Source organism: Panthera uncia, chromosome A2, assembly GCF_023721935.1.
Source record: "Panthera uncia isolate 11264 chromosome A2, Puncia_PCG_1.0, whole genome shotgun sequence".
Taxonomy (NCBI): domain Eukaryota; kingdom Metazoa; phylum Chordata; class Mammalia; order Carnivora; family Felidae; genus Panthera; species Panthera uncia.
The window spans coordinates 135,084,302-135,106,467 of NC_064816.1; the positions used below are offsets into that span (position 1 = coordinate 135,084,302).

Consider the following 22,166-nt stretch of genomic DNA (forward strand, 5'->3'; position numbering starts at 1 on the left):
CAAACACTGACAACTTCCGAAGGAGGCATTGTTTTCTATTGCACAGAAGTCTCCTCCACAAACACGCCAAAATTTAGTTTGTTTCCTGCCTTCCTTGTTGGCATACTCTCAGTAACTTTACTCCAATTCCAAATCCCTCCTCTTCTGTGTTCCTCTGATACAGAGGCTGGTAAGGAAAAAAAAATCTAATGACTGAGCTTTCCAGGCACCTCCACCCAGCCTTCTTTACAACTATGGTTTGCCAATAAGCTATAGAAAGAAGCCGAAGCGGGGAGGGGACCTCCTTTCCAGAATAAAGTCTTCTCCATGATGGAGCCCATGGCTTCCCTGTTCCTTCCACTTGGAACATAAGTGCCTCACCTGCAGGTAGTTGCAACCATAATGGCCAAAGTGTCACGGGAGGGATAAAGCACAAGGGAGCCACTGCCACAGCACTCTGTTCTTGTAAAGGTAAATAAAGCCCAGTGATTTAAGCTATTAGACTGCCTTTCTGTTCAGAGCCAACAAAATCCTCACTGGAATATCCCCAAATCCTGTTCTTCCATTTCACATCCCCCCAACTGGCACCAGCAAGATCCTAAGATTCATCCTGAAATCCTCATTCACATCACCCCATTTGTACCTCATTGTTTCTTAAACACCATACAACCCTTCTGTTACCTTCACTACCTTCACTCATGCTCTCCTCTAGACCACTGAAACGCCAAACTCCTCCCCACCACCAATACACTATTTAGACACACAAACTTCTCCTGACAAGTTTTCCAGACACACCAACATGAATTCTTGGATCCTACTTTGTCTCTCAAGAGACTTCACAATAATGGGGTCCAACAATGGCTACAAAAACATGTGAAAAGCCAGCATTTTAACATTTTTAAGTAGTAAAGAGATCATTTATATCCAATATACAAAGATGTCTAACTGCTCATAGAGCATAGGAAGATGGTCTTTGTTAAAATGAAAAACCTTTACCAAAACATCTCTACTACATTCAAAGTTGGCGAGGATGCAGGGAGATAGATATTCTTAAAGACTATTCACAGGTGTGTATGTATATATCAGTATAATTACTCAATATACTTTGAACAGAAGTTTGAACTGTGGGTCCACTTGCATGTGGATTTTTTTTCTCTTATAGTAAATTTCCTCTTCCTTAGGATTTTAACATTTTCTCTAGCTTACTTTAAGCACACAGCATATAATACACATGCGATATATTGATGGACCATTTAGGATATCAGTAAGTCTTGCAGTCAACAGCAAGCTATAAGCAAATTAAGTTTTTTGGGAGTCAAAATGTACGCACAGATTTGACTGCATGGGAGAATGGCGGGGGCAGGGCTTGGTGCCCCTAACCCTACACTGTTCAGGGGTCAACTGTATATTACAAGTGTCAACATGTGCACACTTATTGTACACCTACAATAGAAGTGTCGTAAAATCCATCCCTCATCCCCATAAGGTACACCAAGAAGGTCATCAGGACATAAATGTTCATGAAATTAGTATGTATGAGGAAAGACTACAAGACCATTAACAAGTTTTTTTGAACAGGGATATATTCAGGATAGAATGCTAAGTGTGGAAAAAAGCCAAGATACAAAGTTGCTTACAGCATGATCAATGGGAGTCGCATGGGAACAGTAAGGATGAACTGCTCAGCACTCACCACTGTTACCCTCTAGCCAGATCCTGAGTAACTTCCCCCTTAACTTCTGTTTTTGAAGTTTTCTACAAGCACATTATTTCTATATTCAAAAAATATATACAGCTCTGGAAATAAGAAAAAACAAAAGATAGTAAAAAAAAAAAATGCAACAGTACAAAGAACCCAGGTTGAGCTACTATTAAATAAGGACAGCTTTCCATAACCAGAATCATGTGGCTTTGGTGAAGGGAGCTGGGAGCCCTCAGTCCAAGCGCCCAAAGGGAATCAAGATCAATAACCTTAGCAGTGTGACAGCCTCCATTACAATTTAGGAGACTTCAGAATTCCAATCATGAGGTCCTGACATTTGAACATCTTCTATTCAAACAATTTCCCATACAATCCTAACTCCCTGTAGAAACCCACTGTGGAAGATCACAAAAACATTCAAGTCACTTGGGCTATAACTGTAGGTAGTAACGCACTGGAGGCACAGGTCTTGTTCTGCGACACACCCAGGAAGTACTCCTGACTCCCATGCAATTCAACAAACCAGTTTTAAATAAGAGCTCTTATTCAAGAAACAAATACAGTTCTTATTGTGAGAGAAAAAACCAAGAACACACCTTGGCAAGCCCATGAAGATCCAAGGGTGTGGAGGCACAGAGACGGGGTAATTCCAATGCCATCATTTACTGACCGAAGGCAGATCGCTTACATTCCCTGAGCACATGCAGAAACAGAAATAAGAGGAGCTCAAACGTCCAACACTTGAAAGTGCCATTTAATCCTACTCATTTCTTTTAGAAAGCAATTTTATCTATTTCATCCTTTTTTAACCCTCATGATCTGAAGAACATCTCAGAACCTGGTCAACAATATTTTGGGCACAATGTATGTAGCTGACAGTTTAGAGTCTATGTTTTTATGGAGAGAGAGACGATTCTGCTGTGAGACCTCTGAACAGCAATGCCGAATTCTGAAACTGATGAACACACTGGTCGCGTGAGGTTCTTGATGAGAAAAAACACGCGCGAAAAGGGCTGTATTTAAGCAAATATGCTGAAAAGAGCATTTTTTAATGAAAATATAAGTTGCTTCATAAAATTCAAATGTTCTTGTGGTCACACTCTTGGCTCTTGGGGGTAAATACAGTCATTACTACCTACTGAAACCAACACATATTGATATCATCAGGGAACAGGGTCCTAAGGGTTATGGCACGATGAAAAGTTAAGTATCTACCCAAAAAATAATAAAAATTCCCATCTCTTCCCGGACCCTAGCACATAACTTCCAAGTTCTTTTTCAGAATATACTCCCGATTCCCCTCACTACTCCCTTATTGGTGTGTTCCCAAGCCTGCTTAAAATACTCAATTTAACTGGGTTTTAGCTAAGTTTGCAATATTTTACAATAAAATCCCCAAAGACTCCATTTTATGAATGACTGACTGAACACGGGAGTCATATATACAGATTGAAAAAAGTTGGTTAAATCAGAATTTTTAACATTTGCATTATCTGCTTAATGTCCCTAGGTAAAAACCATGCAGCATGACCAATACAGTTCTTTTGAAATTCGCTTTTTCAGCCAGATGTTTATAGTTTATCATCAGGGCCTTACTCCAGTTAAACGGCTCCATTAGTACACATGGAAGTCACACAGAAAGTTAAAAGAATAGGGAACATTTTAATTATATACAGAACATGAATACACTATTCTGTTCTTGGATTCTTCTAAGCTAACTTTATATTACTCTGATACCTAAAGCAAAACCAAGAGACAGGCAAAAAACACTTTAAACAATCTCAAGAGCAGGATTAGAAAATTCATCCAAATAGAACCCTGTGAAATTTCTAAGTGTGCTTATAAAGCCAGTGATTCTAAGGAGCTTTCTCACCTTTAAGAAAAGCAATCACCACCTCTTATAACCCAGCCTTTGTCCACCCCAAATCCACAAATAATTTCCTTTGGGTTAAGATGACATGTGCCTATAGCCAGATTGGCTAGAACAGCAAAATTTAGCATCTAGCACAACAAACTTTCAAACTAAGACTTTAACATTTTAGAGCCCTCTAAAGCCAAGTACATTAAAAGCACCAGAAAGGAAAAAATGGGTCTTCTAAAAATGAGTGAAACCCAACTTCAAACTTTGTATTAGCAACACTGGAAACTGGAAGAGTGTACTATTGATGCCTTAAAAGTTCCGAGGGAAGAGGGTTTCAATCCAGACTACTCTGCCCAGTTGATTTCTCTATGAAAAAAATTTCAAACCCATGTAGATTCAGAAAATTTGTCACACTCCTTCAAAGGGGAGTATGAAAACTTTCAAACAAAATTAGGAAATAGGAACAGGGGCTCTATAGCTCACAAGAACTATGAAAAGAGAATCACAACTCTCAGCCTGTTGTCCCAACACTGAGTTCAGAGTAAACCAAAGGGGAAAGATATGCAAAAGAAAAGAGATGAAGCGATCAAGGCCAGCTATCCACTGTAATAGTGATTTCCAAACCCAATCAGGTATCCCATGCGCTGGATTCCCCCTTTGGTCTCCATTTCCCATCACCTATCCGGCTCTGCACTCTCAGAATCAATAAGTCCTAACAGCTAAGCAGGCTTGTTCTTCAGCTTCTCTTTGGGTTTTCCTTGTTGGGGAGGTGCCTGCACAAAATCATAGGGAAATAAGTGCAAGATAACAGGATATTTAATCCCTGGGCCACCTCCCTACTATGCACCATCTGGCCATAATTCTATTCTACACCTGAAGACCACACCCTCTGTCAGACAGCTTTCTCCCATACCTTTGCTTCCTGGTCAGTTCAGGTCAGAGTTTCCTCCTTTCGCCCACGGAGGCCTACAGGTAAGTAAGGTCTTCCCCCTGTAGGTAACCCTTGAATGCTGCACCATCCCTCACCTTAAACTACCTGACCCTCTCATTTGTGAGTTGCCCCTTGGCATAACAGTTATTTCCTACTGGGCCCTCTTTCATAATCCTCCTCCTTTAAAAAAAATAAATAGTAAACTTTTGGCTACACAGGAGTGATTTTACTGCTAGGTTACAGTATTTCCACATACTTTCAAAAATATACCTCCTAACTAGAATAATAAAATGAAGGGAAATAACATGGATTTCAGATATAAGTGCTTAGGCATAGCTGGTCTACAGGAAAGTAAACTCGACATATATACCCACATATATGATATGGAAGTCTGAATTTAAGATAAGGGAGATAAGATTTAACTGAATGTTATCAACACTCTCTTGATATTTTCAAGGGCTAAACAGTTTGCCTATCCATAAAATCCAGGAGAATGGGACAACTGAAAATGAAAGCTGACACAGGAATCCTATATCGATAACATCACAAGCATCATTGCTACTGGTGACATTTTTTTTTCCAATATGATGAGCAATTCTCAGGTAAGTTCCTAACAAAATAAAGTTCAATCTTTCCCCAATTTACCCAAAAGTTGTCTGGATTTTTTGGAAGATCATACATATTAAACCCATACAGATTTTTTTTTAATTTTAGATTAAGCTTCAGCATGAGCAGGGGAGAGGGGAGGAAGGAGAGAATCTTAAGCAGGCTCCATGCTCTGTGCACCGAGCACAATGGCAGTAGGGGGATGGGGGGGGGGGGCTCAATTCCCAGATCCTGGGATGACAACCTGAGCCAAAATTAAGAGTCAGCCACCCAACCAGCTGAGCCACCCAGGTGCCCCAATACCTTCTTTATAAAGAGCTTTACTCTAGGCTCAAATAACCATAGACAGGATTTACCTACACCAATGTCCAACAAGACATTCAAATGCCATGTAGGATGAAAGACAATTTATCCTGCATTTTAGTTTTTTCTAGAATCCCTGGACCCTACCCACTAAATACTAGTAGCAACCCCCCCAATCACCAAGAAAAAACATTTTATGGGGTATGTTGGTTAAGTGTCTGCTGGGGGTATTACCAGCCCCATTGGGGACCAAGGTTTTTTTGGTTTTTTAATTTTTTTTTTTTAACATTTATTTATTTTTGAGACAGAGAGACAGAGCATGAACGGGGGAGGGTCAGAGAGAGAGGGAGACACAATCTGAAACAGGCTCCAGGCTCTGAGCAGTCAGCACAGAGCCCGACGTGGGGCTCGAACTCACATACCGCGAGATCGTGACCCGAGCCGAAGTTGGACGCTTAACCGACTGAGCCACGCAGGCACCACTTGGTTTTTTTGTTTGTTTGTTTTTTTTTAAGTAATGAAACATTTTTTTCTGTTTACCACTTTTGTATTTTTTTTTAACTTACATCCCAGTTAGTTAACATATAGCACAACAACAATTTCAAGAGTAGATTCCAGTGATTAAGCCCCTATGTATAACACCCAGTGCTCATCCCAAGTGTCTTTAATGCCCCTTACCCATTTAACCCATCCCCCCCTCCCAAAACCCCTCCAGCAACCCTCTGTTCCCTATATTTAAGAGTCTGTCATGTCCCCCTCCCTGTTTAGGTTTTTGCTTCCCTTCCAAGTACCAATGGTTCGTAATTAGCAACTTGAGACAAAATAGGTAAAGAAGAACAAGAACTCCAAGAAAAGTTTCAACTTTTAGAAGATATGCAACCAATGCATACTATGTGGTTTGTAGTGACAGAACTCCACTAAGTAGCTTCCAGTTTTTAGAATCAGCTACTCAAAATACAAAAGTCTTTAGGATTTTTAAGGTTTATTTGAGCGAGTGAGAGAAGGAATAAGTGGGAGAGAGGTGGAGAGAGAGGGAGACGGAATCTGAAGCAGGCTCCAGGCTCTGAGCTGTCAACACAGAGACGGACACAGGGTTCAAAACCCACCAACTGTAAAATCATGACCTGAGCCAAAGTCAGACACTTACCTGAGCCTCCTAGGAGCCCCAGAAGTCTTAAGGATTCTAAAAGATAAAGTTAACCTTGGGAAGATATTTTCTTCATTGAAGAATCTAGATGCAGGTGCTGTTGGCAATGGATTTCAATTCCAGTGTCTGAAATTCCTGCAGTCTTTTCCTTGTAGTCACAAGGAGTGTTTCCTGCCTCATATAGGAAGGCAAAAAACAAAACAGGTGATTGTTTAGACTTCAAACTAATTGTAGTTACAATATGGATAGAGCAGACCCACTTTAACAAGTAAAAATCAAGTCACTTGAAAATTAATCACGAGAGGTTCACTTCTCTCTCCTGTAAAGATCTGAGAGGTGGGGTAGCTCTCCGTCTGCAAGCCACGCTGCTCAGCGACTCAAGAAGTAGTAACCGGCTCCTCATCCAAAGGCTGCTTTAACTGCCAGACTGAGACAGATATTCAGCCAGTGGGTGGGAAAGGGCAGAGGGACAGGGACACGCTCCTCTTGTTTCCCGTGTAGGAGCCAAAGGCAGGCTGCCCCAAGATGGACCACACTCTGGAATATTTAACTTCTGAAAGAACGAGCACAAGCAGGGGAGGGACAGAGATGGGGGCAGAGGATCTGAAGCTGGCTCTGTGCTGACACTAGAGAGCCTGAGGCAGGGCTCCAACCCCTGAACTCTGAGATCATGACCTGAGCTGAAGTCGGATGCTTAACTGACAGAGCCACCCAGGCGCCCCTAACATATTTCTTTAAATAAAAGTTACTGGGACAGCCTGTACAAGGACACCTAGACCTTCCTCTGTCCCCCTTAAAAGCAGGGCATCATGCCCCACACAAAAGGTACCCTCCCTGTACCAGGAGGTTAAAAGACATTCTCATGATGAGAGACAGGAAATTTAGAGCCTGAAGCCTGTACAAACAACCCTTTTTACTAATTTAGTACCTTGGCCCAAATTCTGTTTAGAATTCCTTACTGAAGCTCCCCAAATTCAGTTGTCAATTCCTCAGATTTACTGTCTTTACCTAAAAAGTGAAAAAGCTGCCTTAGTCATGTCTTTAGGTCTCTATTATTGGGCCTCTGTGTGCATGCAATAAACTTTTTCTCTGGTCTGTCTCATGTAAATTTAATTCTTACTCCAGCTAGAAAACCTTAAAAGACGAATTTTTCCTTCCCTTCACAAGGAACGGCCCATACATTCGCACACATCACTTCCATTCATAGCTCGCTAGCCTGAAATTAGTCTTTTGGCTAAGCTAACTGCCAAGAGAAGGTAGAACAAATATCAGATTCCAATTGTTCGCAGCCATCAACAATTTGAGCCAACAATTTGTATGCCACATACTTGTTCCTCCTATTCCGGCAAGACTTCCTTCCTGCCCTCCTCAGCAAAATCTCAGAAGTCTGTAGCTGGTCTTCCAGAATTGTGTAAAAACAAAGACATTACCTGTGCAATTCCTTGTAAAGACTGATAGGGCCATGGGACCTGGCCCTATTCTCGTGTGGGAGAAATAAAGTTGGCACCCTCCAAGCTAGGTTCTTGACATACATTCTCTGGGCATGCTCTGTTCCACGGATAACAAAAGGAAGGGGAGGGCAAGATTAGAAATGTAGTCTTCAGCCAGACAGCCACGTGCCCAGCTAAAAATTCTATTTCTTGTAAGGAGGTGAGAACATAGAGGAGGCAACTAGCAGAAACCAATAATGGTAAAAGACCATATTCCAGAAGAAAGGGAACCAGATGCTTGTAGGAAATGAGCTAACTCTCCCCATCGTATATTCTACAGGAAGCAATGGCTAAAGTCACTAAGAATCCATGAGAAAAGTGGTATACATATTTCAATTTATGAACTATTTCCAGAAGAACTAAAAAAACATGAAAAGTTATAAAGGTTCCCTCTGGAAAGCTGATTGGCAATGGGGAAGAGTGAACAGACCATTTAATTCTAAGTTCTGCAAGGTTTATGCTATGTAAATATATTGTAATAGCTTAGATTCAGATTACAATCTCAAACTAGCACTCATAGTGCTACTTCTCTTGCTGGATTCTCTTTCCTTCTACATCATTCAAGCCCATGCTTTCAAATGAAATCCACATGACAATTCTCAAATTTACTTCTTATACCCAAATCTCTCCCAAGCTCCAAACAACTGTCCTTTTGATCTCTACTTATTTCAAGGACCACAAATTCAACATCTCACCTATTAGGTTTTAAGTTCCTCATGGCATGATCTGTATTGGATTAAATTGTATACCCCACACAGCTTCTCAAATATTTTTAAGAATAAGAAAGGCAACAAAGCCTAGGATTCTAGGATGTAGTGATCAAATTATAGACATTCTTACAGGATCGCACACTTGAACCACAATTATGAAACATTAAAGCTATTTGGACACTGTCCTCCCCCAGTAATTTAAGATATATTGTTCTATCATGTAAAACAGAGTGGCCTTTTGGTTGAAGCAGGGAATAGAGAACAAGAATGTGCTTTCTGGAGCGCCTGAGTGGCTCAGTCAGTTAAGCAGCCAACTCTTGATTTCAGTGCAGGTCATAATCTCACAGTTTGGGATCAAACCCTAGATATCAGGCTCTGGGATCAAAGCACAGAGTCTGTTTGGGATTCTCTCCCCTGCCCCCTGTCTGCCCTCCCCTACTCTCTCTCAAAAAAAAAAAAAAAAAAAAAAGAAAAAGAAAAAAAAGTGCTTTCTATCTCCCTACTTCCTGCTACTCAAGAATACATGAAGCCCTTCTGGTAAAGAAAACCAGAGCTTCACAAATGTAGGCAATAGATGTCTTGTTATAGTTCAGAATGATTCCTGAGGATACTTAGCATTTTGTAAGCCTTTCTGGCTAAAGAAGTATTTTGAGTTTTAGAGATTTTCTACAGAACCAAATTAAGACTCTCATCTCTTTAAATAAAATATGGAATAGATTTCCCTAAATTTGTGAAATAAAAATACAGGTTTCGTAGCAGAATTTAATTTTCCCATCTTCCAGTATTCACACAGATACATAACAGTATTTTTAAAAGAAATACTGCAGATGAAATATAAAACTAAAATCCATCAAGATGAATGTCCATTAACTTCATAATCCATGAAAACTAGAGACCCAGCTTCTTAAAGCACACGTGCTTTGCTTTGTGAATCAAAACAAGAAGCACAACTATGAAGACCTAGCAAGATTTGTATCCTGTCCCTCTACCTGCCCCTGGCTCCAGCATGGAAGAGCTGAAATGCCATATACTCAAGACAAAACAAAAATAAAGGAAACAAACAAAATGGAAAATAAGATTTTGATGGTACACTGGCAATGATGGTTTCAAACTCAAAAGCAAAGACCAGGCAAAAATTGTTGTATTAAATAATCTTCAATACAAAATAACCTCAAAATGTATATATGCACACATGCAGAGGTGTTTATAGATGTGAAAAGCAGGTGTATGCATTATGATTAACATCCAAAACTCCAACAGAAAGTAGTTTTAACCTTTAAAGTTGGACAAAGAATCCTTGTCCAACACCCACACTAAATGAATCAAAGGGAGTTCCTTTCCACTGACTACAGTATATACTTCTCTTTATACTAGTAGGAATCTGGCATCAATATCTAGGAGTTAAATGCTTCTAGATATACAAAGTCAGTTAAAGATACATACAATTGTAGGGTAATATAAAGATGATACTATAAAGATAACAAGATAGGAATGATTACTATAATGCTAACTATTAGATATATAAAAAAAAAATCCTAAAGTCAAAATTTGCCACATGATTTTTGACCTAAAACTTAATATTCATTGCATACTACAGTGAACCATAGTGTCAACATAAGATTAGAAATTACCACAGAGAAAACAAACTTCACCACTAGAAATTTTTAAGTATTCTGGTTAACTATGTTAATACCGATTCAAGAGAAAAATAACATTTAGCAAAAATTTCATAGTACTACAGATGCCAAAATGTACCTAGAGGTAAATTCATAGCTTCATATACTTTCATTTTATTACAAAGCAGAAAATAAAAATCCTGTTAAGCTGCCAGATCAAAGAACCACCTTGTATCGCCCCTTACCCAGCTCCACCCCCCCCCCAAAAAAAAAAAAAAAACCACCTTAGGAAAATAGAAACTATAAAACAAAGTTTATAAAGTTTACATGTCCATTTGTAAGAACAAGAGTATCTGGGCTATCTAATGAATTTTTAAAAAGGAGAAACCCTGGAGACCAAAAGCTGAAGATAGAGAAAATGAAAGATCTATCCAACTATGTTAATATACCTGAAAACCTAGAAATGGCCAATTTTCAGTGACAGTTGACAGCACAGAAAAAGACCTTTCTGAATACAGACCAAAAGAACTATAAAAAATTAAAAGCCTAGGGAACTCAAGTTTTCTAAAAACCAGCGCAATCAGGGAGCAATTACCCTAGGAATGTAAATACAGTTTAACAATAGGAAACCTAGTAAATCCATCACATCAGTAAAATTAAGTCAGGCAATCACCTCAATGGATGGGACAAGAAATTTGATAAAAGTCCATTCCTGAGATTTTTCAACTCACTTAATGTAAGAAAAATAGAGTAGCAAAGAATACCCTAAAATGCTAACAACATGTTCCTTGGTACAATTCCAAAAGCATTCCTAGTAAAGCCTGCATCAAGAGAAGGCTATGGCAGGGCACCTGGGTGGCTCAGTTGGTTAAGCATCCAAATTCAGCTCAGGTTATGATCTCACTGTCTGTGGGTTCAAGCCCTGAGTCAGGCTCTGTGCTGACAGCTCAGAGCCTGGAACCTGCTTCTGATTCTGTGTCTCCCGCTCTCTCTCGGCCCCTCCCCTGCTCACTCTGTCTCTGTCACTCTCTCAAAAATAAACATTTAAAAATTAAAAAAATAAAATAAAAAAAAAACAAATACACTGTTTTGAACGTTCTTAACCAGAGATGTCAAACAGAACAGGTACAGCTACCGGAGAAGACAAATCATTACTATCAGAGGATTCAACCGCCTACCATAGACAACCCAGAAGGCTCAGATAGGACTTACTAAAACAATAGTGCACAGCGATACGATCAGTTAAAACAAAGCTAGAGTTTAACATTTACCGATTACTGGTAATAGAAAAACACAAGCCACAGAGAAAAAAATTGTAAAAGGTTTAAAAATAACTTGGTTATAAACCCAAGGGGCCAATACAATGAAAGGGACGAAACATCGCAATGACAGAAGAGGCCTAACTGAAGAGGATGTACATCAAACAAGACTTTAGTAAAAATTAGTTTCTCAAACAGGCTTAACAAGAAATGACAGCATCTAATCAGGAGCATAAGGGAGCATAAGTGTTAACAGGCACTAAGCTAAACACTTTCTATGCATCTCATTTAATTATAACAAAAATTCTATGTGGCCATTAGCCCCTTTTTACAAATGAAAAAGCCAGGACCTAGAGAGCAGAAATACCTTACTCATACAATGCATGGATACTACAAAAGAATGAAGCCAGGCTCCCTGAAGACAAAGCAATTTCCTAACTGCTGCATTAGGGGGGATGTCAACTCCTTGCTTCAAACATTAATTCTAGATGGGAAATTGTCCAAGAGAAGAAATGTTAAGGAAAAGATCAAAGTATATCTAAAAAAAGGCAGACTATAGAAAACCCTTCACAAAGGAATGCTATTTTCAACATACTGATAAAGAGTTCACATTACCAAAATCGCAACCAAAAAAAATGAAAAAAAGGACATTAGACCATACACATATATTCATCTTCACTATCAGGAAGGAGCGAGTTAACTATCCTGCTAGCCTGGCAAAGACCGCCTTTAAACTGTTCATCCCTTTTGCCCCAGTAGTATTTTTGTTGTAAAAATTCATCACAAACCTGAAGGTTAGAAAATGAAAATATTCAAACCACAAGGTTTACAAAGTGATATGAAGAAGTTTCAAAAAGTAGACCAGTGATGCTCTAAAGACTCTCAAATGCAACTCACGTACAACCTATTAATGTATTTTTTTTAATTTCCTGAAGTATAGTCAATACACAACGTTAGTCTCAGGTGTACGACAGTTATGTGACACTAATGCAATTTGAGCAGGTTTTCCATACTCTCCACCTAACGCTAAAATTTTGCGGACTGCAAACAAAAATATAAAATCACTTAAAACCGTTTAAACAAGAACTTAGCTAAGTACTTAATGCCTTCTGAAGTTACTTTCTGAAAGACCTATATGCACGACTACTGCATATACCAAGGAAATATTCCACTGACTAAAGATCTTGAAAGACCTTGGTGCAATTTACTCTTCAGTTAGGCATTACTCAGTGTCAACCTCTGAGATTTCACTATACTCTCCCAGTTCATTTTGGAATAGGAAGCAACACTCAGGCTTACACTCAGCATCCTATATTTTCTATTGCTAACGTTGTGATCTGTGGTTTTATAATTACACACTTGCAAATGCAACTTAATTGCCTCTAGCATATTACCTAATTAAAGACCTTTCGGAAGTCTAATATGTACTGGCCTCCCACTGTATTGATTCAATAAAGTCTAGAATATTTAGATGTTTGTTCCTCCCTTAGAGGATCCCTGTTGCTTTTACCTTAATATGGAATATTGGTTTAATTACTCAGTAATCTTACTCGTTACTGCAAATAGTTTCACCTTGCCCATGTGAAAATAAGCCAGTTTCCGGCAGCTTTCCAGAAAACACACACACAGTTCTCAACCTTGGCCCTACACTGGAATCACCTAGGAAGCTTTAAGACTACAACCCCCAGAGATTGATTTCATTAATGTGGGGTGCAACTTGGATGATGGGATTCTTAAGGGCTCTCCAGGGAATTCTAATGTGCAGCTAAGGATAGAAATCAGATTTTTGTTTTTAAAAAAATGAAAGCCCATCAAAATCCTCAGCTGATTTTGAAACACAGGGACCAAAAACAGTGGTCCTAAAAGGAAGTGTTACCAACTCAGGACAACTTCATAATTTGATTCCTAAATATCAATTTTGGGCAGGTGTCATTTGTTCCAGTATACGTCCACCTTTACATTTACAGCTATTAGGTCTTTAACCCAAAAATTAAAACGGCAACACATGACTATGTGACCCACCACTTCCTTCCCAAAGATCTAAGTCAATCTGAAATGCATAGAAAATAGCACAATCATGCAAAAGAGGCCTCCTCACTACCAAACTGGTGGGATTTTCTATTTGGAATTCTCGTATTTCATAATCTGGCAATTGGTTTTAATTTTATCTTAAAGTTCTTTAATGACCTTACATACAGTGTTATTTATCTTTTGAGTGTATAAATAAAGGGAACAGTTTCCATTAAGAAAAAAACAAAGAGGGAAACATAATTAGCTATTTTATTTCACTTTATAAGCAGTCATTGTATATCAGAATTACAGCTGATTTCATTTTTGAAAGAAGCAAACGTCAATATCACTTAATCCGTCTGAGTTCTTCTCATCAACACAACTCATTCCACTAAATTAAGTGCCACCATCTCAAGACACCCTGTGGAGGGTTAGATGAATCAAAGCAACACGCGTCTTCCTGAGATACTGTATTAAGTCCGGTCTGAGGTTACTTTAATGTGGTTTCCAACTCATTCCCCAGAGGACAATGTATTCGCTCTTCTTAAAAACCAACATAACCTATCCCTTCTGCATTTGCTCCACAATGTACTAAAGTCAGAAGAGCACAAAGGCTGAATTAAGCCTAACTCCCAAAGAGGGTGGCTTTTTAAGATTTTCACATCATTTGCTGGAAACCTGCAAACAAGGAAACAAGGTAGAATACTGGGCTTCTACACTGCTGGTCTCTTGGGCTTGGTAGTGGCAGTGGCCAAGTTCCACTTTGCAGTCATCAGTTCTACCAGCTTTACATTTTTATGGCTTTCAGGGGGTAGAAATCCTGGAGGTCTCAAAAACACATTTAGGAACACTAGTTTCCCGAGATCAGAAGACTCTTACTTTCCTTTCTCCCCGCCCCCCCCACCCCCGCCACCACTTTCCTCCAAATTGCACCTAATTCTTTGCAACATGTACTAAATCTGACACTTGTTTGTATCCAAACAAGTTTTGGGGGGTTTGAGCACATACACCAATGAGCACTGGAGGGGCAGAGAATCTTAAAGCAGGCCTCGAGATTATGACCTGAACTGAAATCAAGAGTCTGATGTTTAGCCAACTGAGCCACCAAGGCACGCCCACCCCCCCCCCCCCCCCCCGACACGTTTTTGCTGGACGCCCTATGCTAAGGCACCAAAGAGGGGGCAACACAGCACTAAAGGCATAAGATTTCCTAGCCTTAGGTAAGGGATTCTCAACCCTTGTAAAAGCTGTGGGGGCTTTGTTTTGGAAAACTGGTTTTTCCAGGATGCCAGGGTGGCTCATTCCATTAAGTGTCTGACCCAGGCTCAGGTCAAGATCTCCAGGTTTGAGTCCTATGTTGGGCTCTGTGTAGACAGCTCAGAGCCTGGAGCCTGCTTGGGATTCTGTGTCTCCCCTCTCTGCCCCTCCCCCACTCGGTCTCAGAAATAAACACTTAAAGAAAATTTTAAAAATTTGGCTCTTTTCCCTGAACTTAGGGATCACCTGAACAGTCAGAATGTTAACAAAAGAGATCATGTCCAAAGATCTAAAAGTAGCCACTTTTTGTAATGAAACATTCAGATGGCAGAGTTATAGACAGGCACCTACCATAGGTCTTTCCACCACAATGCATTCTTGCCCTCTTCCTGATCGGTTTTACCTAAGGAGCTTGCTCTCCCCCCCACCCCCATCCACAATTTCACATTTGTGTACGTTTCTCAAACTTAGACAAAAATTATGTGAAATGGTGGGAATGCTTATTCTAGATGAAGGTTAAGTCACAACTTAGAGTGATTACTGGTCATACATGTAGAAATGGCAAGAACAAAAAACTGAGAACAAACTGAGGGTTGATGGGGGGTGGGAGGGAGGGCAGGGTGGGTGATGGGTATTGAGGAGGGCACCTTTTGGGATGAGCACTGGGTGTTGTATGGAAACCAATTTGACAGTAAATTTCAAATATTAAAAAAAAAGAAATGGCAAGAACATCAATCTAGGATTCACAGAAAGTTATCAAATACCATTTTACTCTAATTCCTGATTTCTAGTTTAAAAAAGCGGGTTCCTTCAACATCGGACTTTACTAACTTTAATGAAAGCAAAAACAGTGCAACCACCCATTAGAAGCCTACAGACCTGCAGTCTAAACCTTTAACTACAGGAATGAACATACTGACCCCCCTGTTGTGGTAGTCGTTATGATGGGTCAGAGTCCCCCTACCTTCCAGTCACCATGAACACCTATTACTTTTCCAAAGGTTCAACAAATTGCCTTTATGATTTGCCTTCTGATGAAGCGGATTTGCTTATTTGGTAAACTGCTTTGCCATTAATACCGATCCCACCCTTAACCAATGATAGAGAGTCACACAAAGTTCATTATTGCTGTAGCATTCTGATGGTACCAAAGTCATCAAGGTAAAGAGGCATCAGGCTTAGACACTATTCGGAACTAAAGTCCTTTTGCCATTAGCAGTTACTTCATATTGGTATCACATGTGAACCCCTGGATACGTTAAGTGATGTGACCACCTGGTGCAAAGCTGTTAGGGTGGACACAGATACTCACTTGCAGAATTTTCTGTAGAGCCATCAGTAGTCCCAGGGCCTCAATGGCATACATGGCCACTGTTCCTCGGAGTTGAAGTTTTCCAGCCAAGAGCAAAGAAAGCAATGTTTGAGTCAACCGAGTTTAATGCTACTAAGCTTTCGAGTAACTCCTGGATAAAACCCCTAACTAGCTTTGTGGGCCTTTCTAGCTAAGTAAGGAGAAAACAAAACACTGCAGCTGAGGTCTAGTTCACAAAAACTCACCAGCCCTTTAAGGGAGGGCTAGGACAGCCAGAGGAAGGCTCTTGTGTCACTTATAAAATGAGGACCCCTGGGGCTCCTGGGTGGTTCAGTCAGATAAGTGTCGGACTTCGGCCCAGGTCCTATCACGGTTCATGGGTCCGAGCCCAGTGTCAGGCTCTGTGCTAACGCTCAGAGCCTGGAGCCTGCTTTGGATTGGGTCTCCGTCCCTGCCCCTCCCCTGCTTGGGCTAGGTCCCTCACTCTCAAAAAGTGAAAAAACAAAAAAAAAAAAAAAAAAAAAAAAAAAAAAATTAAAGTGAGGACCCTTTCAGATCTCAATCTGAGAGTTTCTAAATTCTCAAAGTTGTGAGGAGTAAACAGCAACATGCAGGTCAATAACAATTTAAGCTATCAGATCCTTTTATTAGATGTTGGACTACTTGAAGATACAGGAGAAAACATACAATGGATTAATGATTTTGCAATTATGCTGTGATTTTTTTACATAACCCACGTGTATAATTTGAGACTTAAAGTTTCTGGCATTAATTGACTTATGTATCAAATTCACAGGAATATAAGTTCCCACTTCACTCCATCCTAGAAGAAAACCTACTGCCAAGAATTGTTCCAGTTCCCTCTAGGAAGCAGCATGTTAAAAAAAAAAAAAAGTGTGGGGCCTTTGGAATAAGGCAAATATTTAGGTTATGTGGCCTCCCCCTTAATAAAAATTCACTGAAGTTAATCTGACAGCACTCAATGCTCCCAAGATTTAAAGAGCTGAAGTTTCCAAGTATTTTTGCAGAGATCAGATGCAGGGTTTTGTTGTTTGGGTTTTGGTAACCTCTGGGTAAGGTCATAGTTTTCTTAGGGTTGTGAACGTATTTGGCAGTTCAAATAACTTCTGTAGGAACATTCTATTTAAATGGGAGGAGTCAGATCTGTAACCATGAACAAGCAAAGGGGAGTTTCAGTACCAAAATGCGACAAGCACAGTGTAAGTCAGCTACCAGTAACTTTTTACAAAAGCAGAATAGCCTGGACAGGACTAGCTTTAGTTTCACCATACGCTTTTACAGTTTAATACACTAAAAATAAGCTTCAATGCACTATGAATGACCGAAGTGATAACAGGCTGACCTTCAGAAGCTTTACACGGCTAGACAGGTCAAGAATTACTTACACTTAAGCATAAGGAGGACTACTGAAGTTGAAATCTGCTTGACCTATGGAGTGGACAAGCAACAGGTGACTGCAGCACAACGATGAGGAAGCAGGGTACCTACCTACGGGAAGAATAGAAGGCGCACAAGAACATCACGGGGCACGCACAACTGACTGGAGGAATGGGGACTTCAATCATGCCCCCCGAGGAAATGATGCTCAGACTGCTCACCTCCGAAATGAGGGGTCTGCCTGGAGGACACCAAGGTCTTTTCCAGCTCTAGCATTCTGTGACTGAATTACCTACAGGGTTAGGTTCTTGAAGGTTCGGTGTAATTCGGCACCAGCTGTAAAGAATCACCCCTCAAGTATTCCCAGAGAGTGAAGGGTTTCAAAACAGCTACCTAGTTTAGGTGTGTTTTTAAAGGCTGGATAGAGGAGGATGGTGGGAGGACTGCATGTACTCAAAGCTGCAGTGGTGTTTCAGAAGACCATTCAAATGCTCCCCGGATTTCTGAGAAATGCTTTATGTGCTTGATATTTCAGAAAATAAACACGTGTGCATCCAGATACGCCTCGGGCAAATTCTAAGCTCTCTGGGTCTCCACATTTTGTCGGAGATAGTTAGATTTCTACTGGACCTTTTAGGTTCAGCATTCTATAAGATTTCTTAGGTTCTCATTTACCCAATTAGAGCAATTGGAGTCATGACTTTCCACTGTTACAAAAACATCGGACCCCTGCAATGTGGTTTTAAAACTAAAGTTGGCAGACATTACACCTGAAACAATCTCCTTACCTCTTTGGGATGCAAAAACAAAGCAAAAAAAAGCAAAAACAAAAACACGCATTCCTTACCAAGTGGTTATGCACCAATCCTTTGTTTTTCATTAATAGTGCCTGCCCAGACCAGGAATTATCAACCTACAGCAATTCTAAGAACTGCGTACCTTCTCCAGGGTTTGGATTTGAAGTGTTCATTACATAGCAGTAAAGCAAGCTCGTTAACTTTTTTATTCCCTGCGGAAAATTTCTACCCCTTCGCCCTAGTGAAGGCTGCTCTAGCTAACAGGGGTGGCCAGATTCCACCTGTTTCGCCTAATTACACAATCATTAAGACCCACAGAAAAGCCCAGCTCCAGCTGAACTCAGGTGGGCAGGAATGCACCACTGCTCTTAGAAACTTAAGTTGATGGAAGTTGCGTTGTAACCTGGCCGGAGCGGAGTCCCAGCGGGTGCAACCACCGCACGGCGGGCGCTGCGGGTCTCACGATGCCAAGCTGACAGCTTCTGCCAACAGGAAGGGGGCTGGGGGAGGACGCATCCGCTGCAACCCGATACCCAGCCGGCTAAAGCACGAAGGGATTCCCCCTGAAAGATTCCCTTGAACCGTAAAGACCGACAAAAACAGTGCACGCATTAAACAAGGGCAGAGGGCAAGCGCCCCAGCGCTCTCCCGGGAGAAAACTCCGGGGAGGAAGAAGTGGCGGCCGGAGGCGCCGAGTCCTGCGTGCAACTCACCTTCTGCTGCCTCCGGGCCATGTCGGTGGGCTGTTTGGCGTTGAAGGGGTACGCGATGCACCTCACGACGAAGACGTAGAGCTGCAGGCGGATCCTCCGCTCCTGCTCCTCATCCAGCTGCCTCTCGGGCTCATCTCGCCCCTCGCTGAGCACAGAGGGGCTCGGGCTCACGGGTCTGGCCGCGCTGCCGCCGCCCGCGCGCCCCGGCGCGTCCCGCCGCCCTTCGCGAGCCGGGGCCGGTGGCGCTCGCTGCGGGCCGCCGGCCGCCACCAGCACATCGCGGCTCTCCTCTTCCAGCCCTTCGTCCGACTCCTCTTCGCTGGAAGACGGGTCCAGCATGGTGCTCGGGGCGCCCCGCCGCTCGGCCCGCGGCCCCCAGGCGCCTCACCCACGGCAGCTGCGTCCGCCGGTCTGAGGGAGCCGCGCGGCTGGCAGCAGCGGCCGCAGAACGAAAGGAAAACTGGCCAGAGCTTTCCGGACACGTCGAGTTAAAGACCGGAATGTTTCCTACCACCAGGGCGAAAGGGGCGGGTAAGAGCCGGGAGGAGGCGAGGGGGAGCCGCCGGGATTAAATAGGCGGAGTTAGCGTTGGAGGTGAACGTGAGCGCCTCGTGAATTCCTCTGCCCGCCCGGGACCCGCCAACCCCGTGATCCCGCCACGCCGGCGGGCAGAGGCGGGGCGGCCCGAGCTCCCGGACGCAGGTGGGGAACCTGTGGCTCCTACAACAAGCAACACGTGGAATAAAATGTTGAGCGGGCGCGGGGTCGTGGAGTACGTGTGCGCGCGCCGCGGCTGCTGCCGGGGCCCAGGATCCCGGGTGCCGAGGCTGGTAGTTTGCAAAAGCGAGGAGGGGCTAGACGTGTCTGCTCCGTATGCACACCCGGGGTTGCTTGGACTACCTTGACCCCCTACCCTCCATGCTTTTTCTCCCGACAGATTCCTAAAGGGCAGGTGGATGGGGGCGGTGGAGTTGCTCCTACTCTCCGAAGGTGAGGAAAGCGGCCGGAACATCCCTGAGACCCGAATCCGATGCCCAGATTGAACCCAAGTGCGGAAAAGTGGGAGCCACTCACCTCAAAATAATGTTGGGGAGAGACTTTGAAAAGTCTCTCGCTCTGCTCTGCTGCTGTTTGACGCTCATGCTGAAGTCCAAATTATAAAGTCAGAGGAACGTTTTTGACAAAAAAAAAAAAAAAAAAAAACCCAAAAACGAAACACGCGAGGCTTTCTTTTTAAACTGTTTTTATTCCCACATGAGCAAGATAGATTTTGTATTTTTGGAACGGCACTTTGGTTCAGCTCACACATAGCTGGATTATTTTCTGGGTTGGAATGAGATTGACTCAAATAGTTTGTGTAGTGCACACATATCTTCAGCTAACGTTTGAGCACACGCCCGTTGTCCGGCACTGTCAGCATTTGGCGGAGCCTGCGGAGCTCAGGGACACACAACACTTGGTCATTGTTGGTTCTGGCCTCAAGTGGGCGTCTCGAGGCTGCACCTGAAGCCTGTCTTATCTGCACAGATTTCTCAGTCCCAATGGTGGAACCACCTGGAAGTTTCTTCCTGTGATTTCTGTTTCCGATGTTCTTAATCCGGTCAAGAGGGGGAAACAGGGAAAACAGTGCATTCAACCCAAGATGCAATGTACTATGGCCAGACTGGCGGGGAGATTATGAAGCGCCGGGGAGATACGGGGGAGGTACACTGTCGACTCTGAGCTTGTCTACCCTGTGGCCAAAAAGCAGTTCTAGCTTTTTTAAAGCCACTTCCACAGTTAGGTACACAATAGACAGGCTTTCCTTCTGCATTTACTGACGTTCTCCCTAGATGGGGTAGAAAGATAAGGAGGCATTTACTCCTAAGGAGACTTGCTTATTTATCAATCCTTAATGGGTGCCCATAGCGATAAAATGTTCATTGAGGGCATTACTGCTGGCAGATCTCCAACTTTCCAAGGAATAGGAAATCTCAGAAACTGATGTATTTCAAGAATGTTTTATTCTTGGCAAGGTAAACCATAAATGATAAGCCTATTCATTTCAGTCATAGTATCTAATGCTTACATACATAACAATTTACATTTTGCAAAGTTTTGTAAATGTGCTTAACTAATGCCATCAAAGTAACCTTTGGATAACAGGTAATGATGATGGTGATGATTACAATTAATCTTTTAGGTGCTTTGTATGGACTATTGCACTAAGCCCTTTACATACATTATTTCATTTTTTATTTTTATTAGTAGTTCCTTTGTACAGATAAGGATCCTGAGATTTAGAGAATCCTCTTTCCCACAGAATTATGGGAACAAAGACTCAACACTATGAGTCCTTTCTAATTCCAAATAGTGCTTTTTTTCTATTATAATCTGATTATAAATCAGTTTACTAAATGTATGATGTTTATTAAACTGATAACTCAAATATGTTGTACTTAGCAACATAAAAGTACAATTTAAATATAACAGTTTTATTACTGTTTCCTTTATTAATTAGTTAATACTATTGTTTCCTTTACTTTTGTTTCCTTTATTAATTAGTTAATACTACTTGATGTAATAGCTTATTCTCTTCCTATTAAAAATAGTTACCAAATTAAAGATTCTTCAAGCCTTGGGGACCCGACTGGAAAACATCTAATAATTTTTAGAATAAGATAGACAGTGGGGGGCACTTGGGTGACTCAATCAGTTGAGTGTCTGACTCTGGCTCAGGTCATGATCTCTCAGTTTGTGAGTTTGAGCCCCACATCAGGATCTCTGCTGTCAGCACAGAGCCTGCTTCGTATCATCTGTCCCCCTCTCTCTCTGCACCTCCCCCGCTCATTCTCTCTCTCTCTCTCTCTCTCTCTCTCTCTCTCTGCCTTTCTCTCTCAAAAGTAAATAAACATTTAAAAAAAAAAAAAGATGTGTTTTCTCTATGAAGATGAAAATGGTTTAAGGGGCATAAATTAAAGAAGTATCCAAAAGACAACAAAGACAATGTTTAAGGATTTCATTAATTAAACATACATCGCTTAAGAAGCTAACATATGTCAATACTATGCTGGGTATACTTAGAAAAACAAGATC

At 41.6% G+C, this 22,166-nt stretch overlaps 1 protein-coding gene across 7 annotated transcripts in view; it reads right to left on the minus strand.

Annotated features, from left to right (window-relative positions):
* Positions 1–19,655, minus strand: part of CADPS2 (calcium dependent secretion activator 2) — a 545,032-nt gene extending 525,377 nt beyond the window's left edge. For 5 of the 7 annotated variants that reach the window (XM_049641747.1, XM_049641748.1, XM_049641750.1 and 2 more), the window contains exon 1: positions 19,092–19,653. In XM_049641747.1, coding sequence (XP_049497704.1) covers positions 19,092–19,430 — 339 coding nt within the window. In that variant the 5' untranslated portion in view covers positions 19,431–19,653. Of the gene's footprint in view, positions 1–19,091 lie in introns of all 7 variants that reach the window. The other 2 variants (XM_049641753.1, XM_049641749.1) reach the window with 2 other exon arrangements.
* Positions 19,656–22,166: the final 2,511 nt, after the last annotated feature.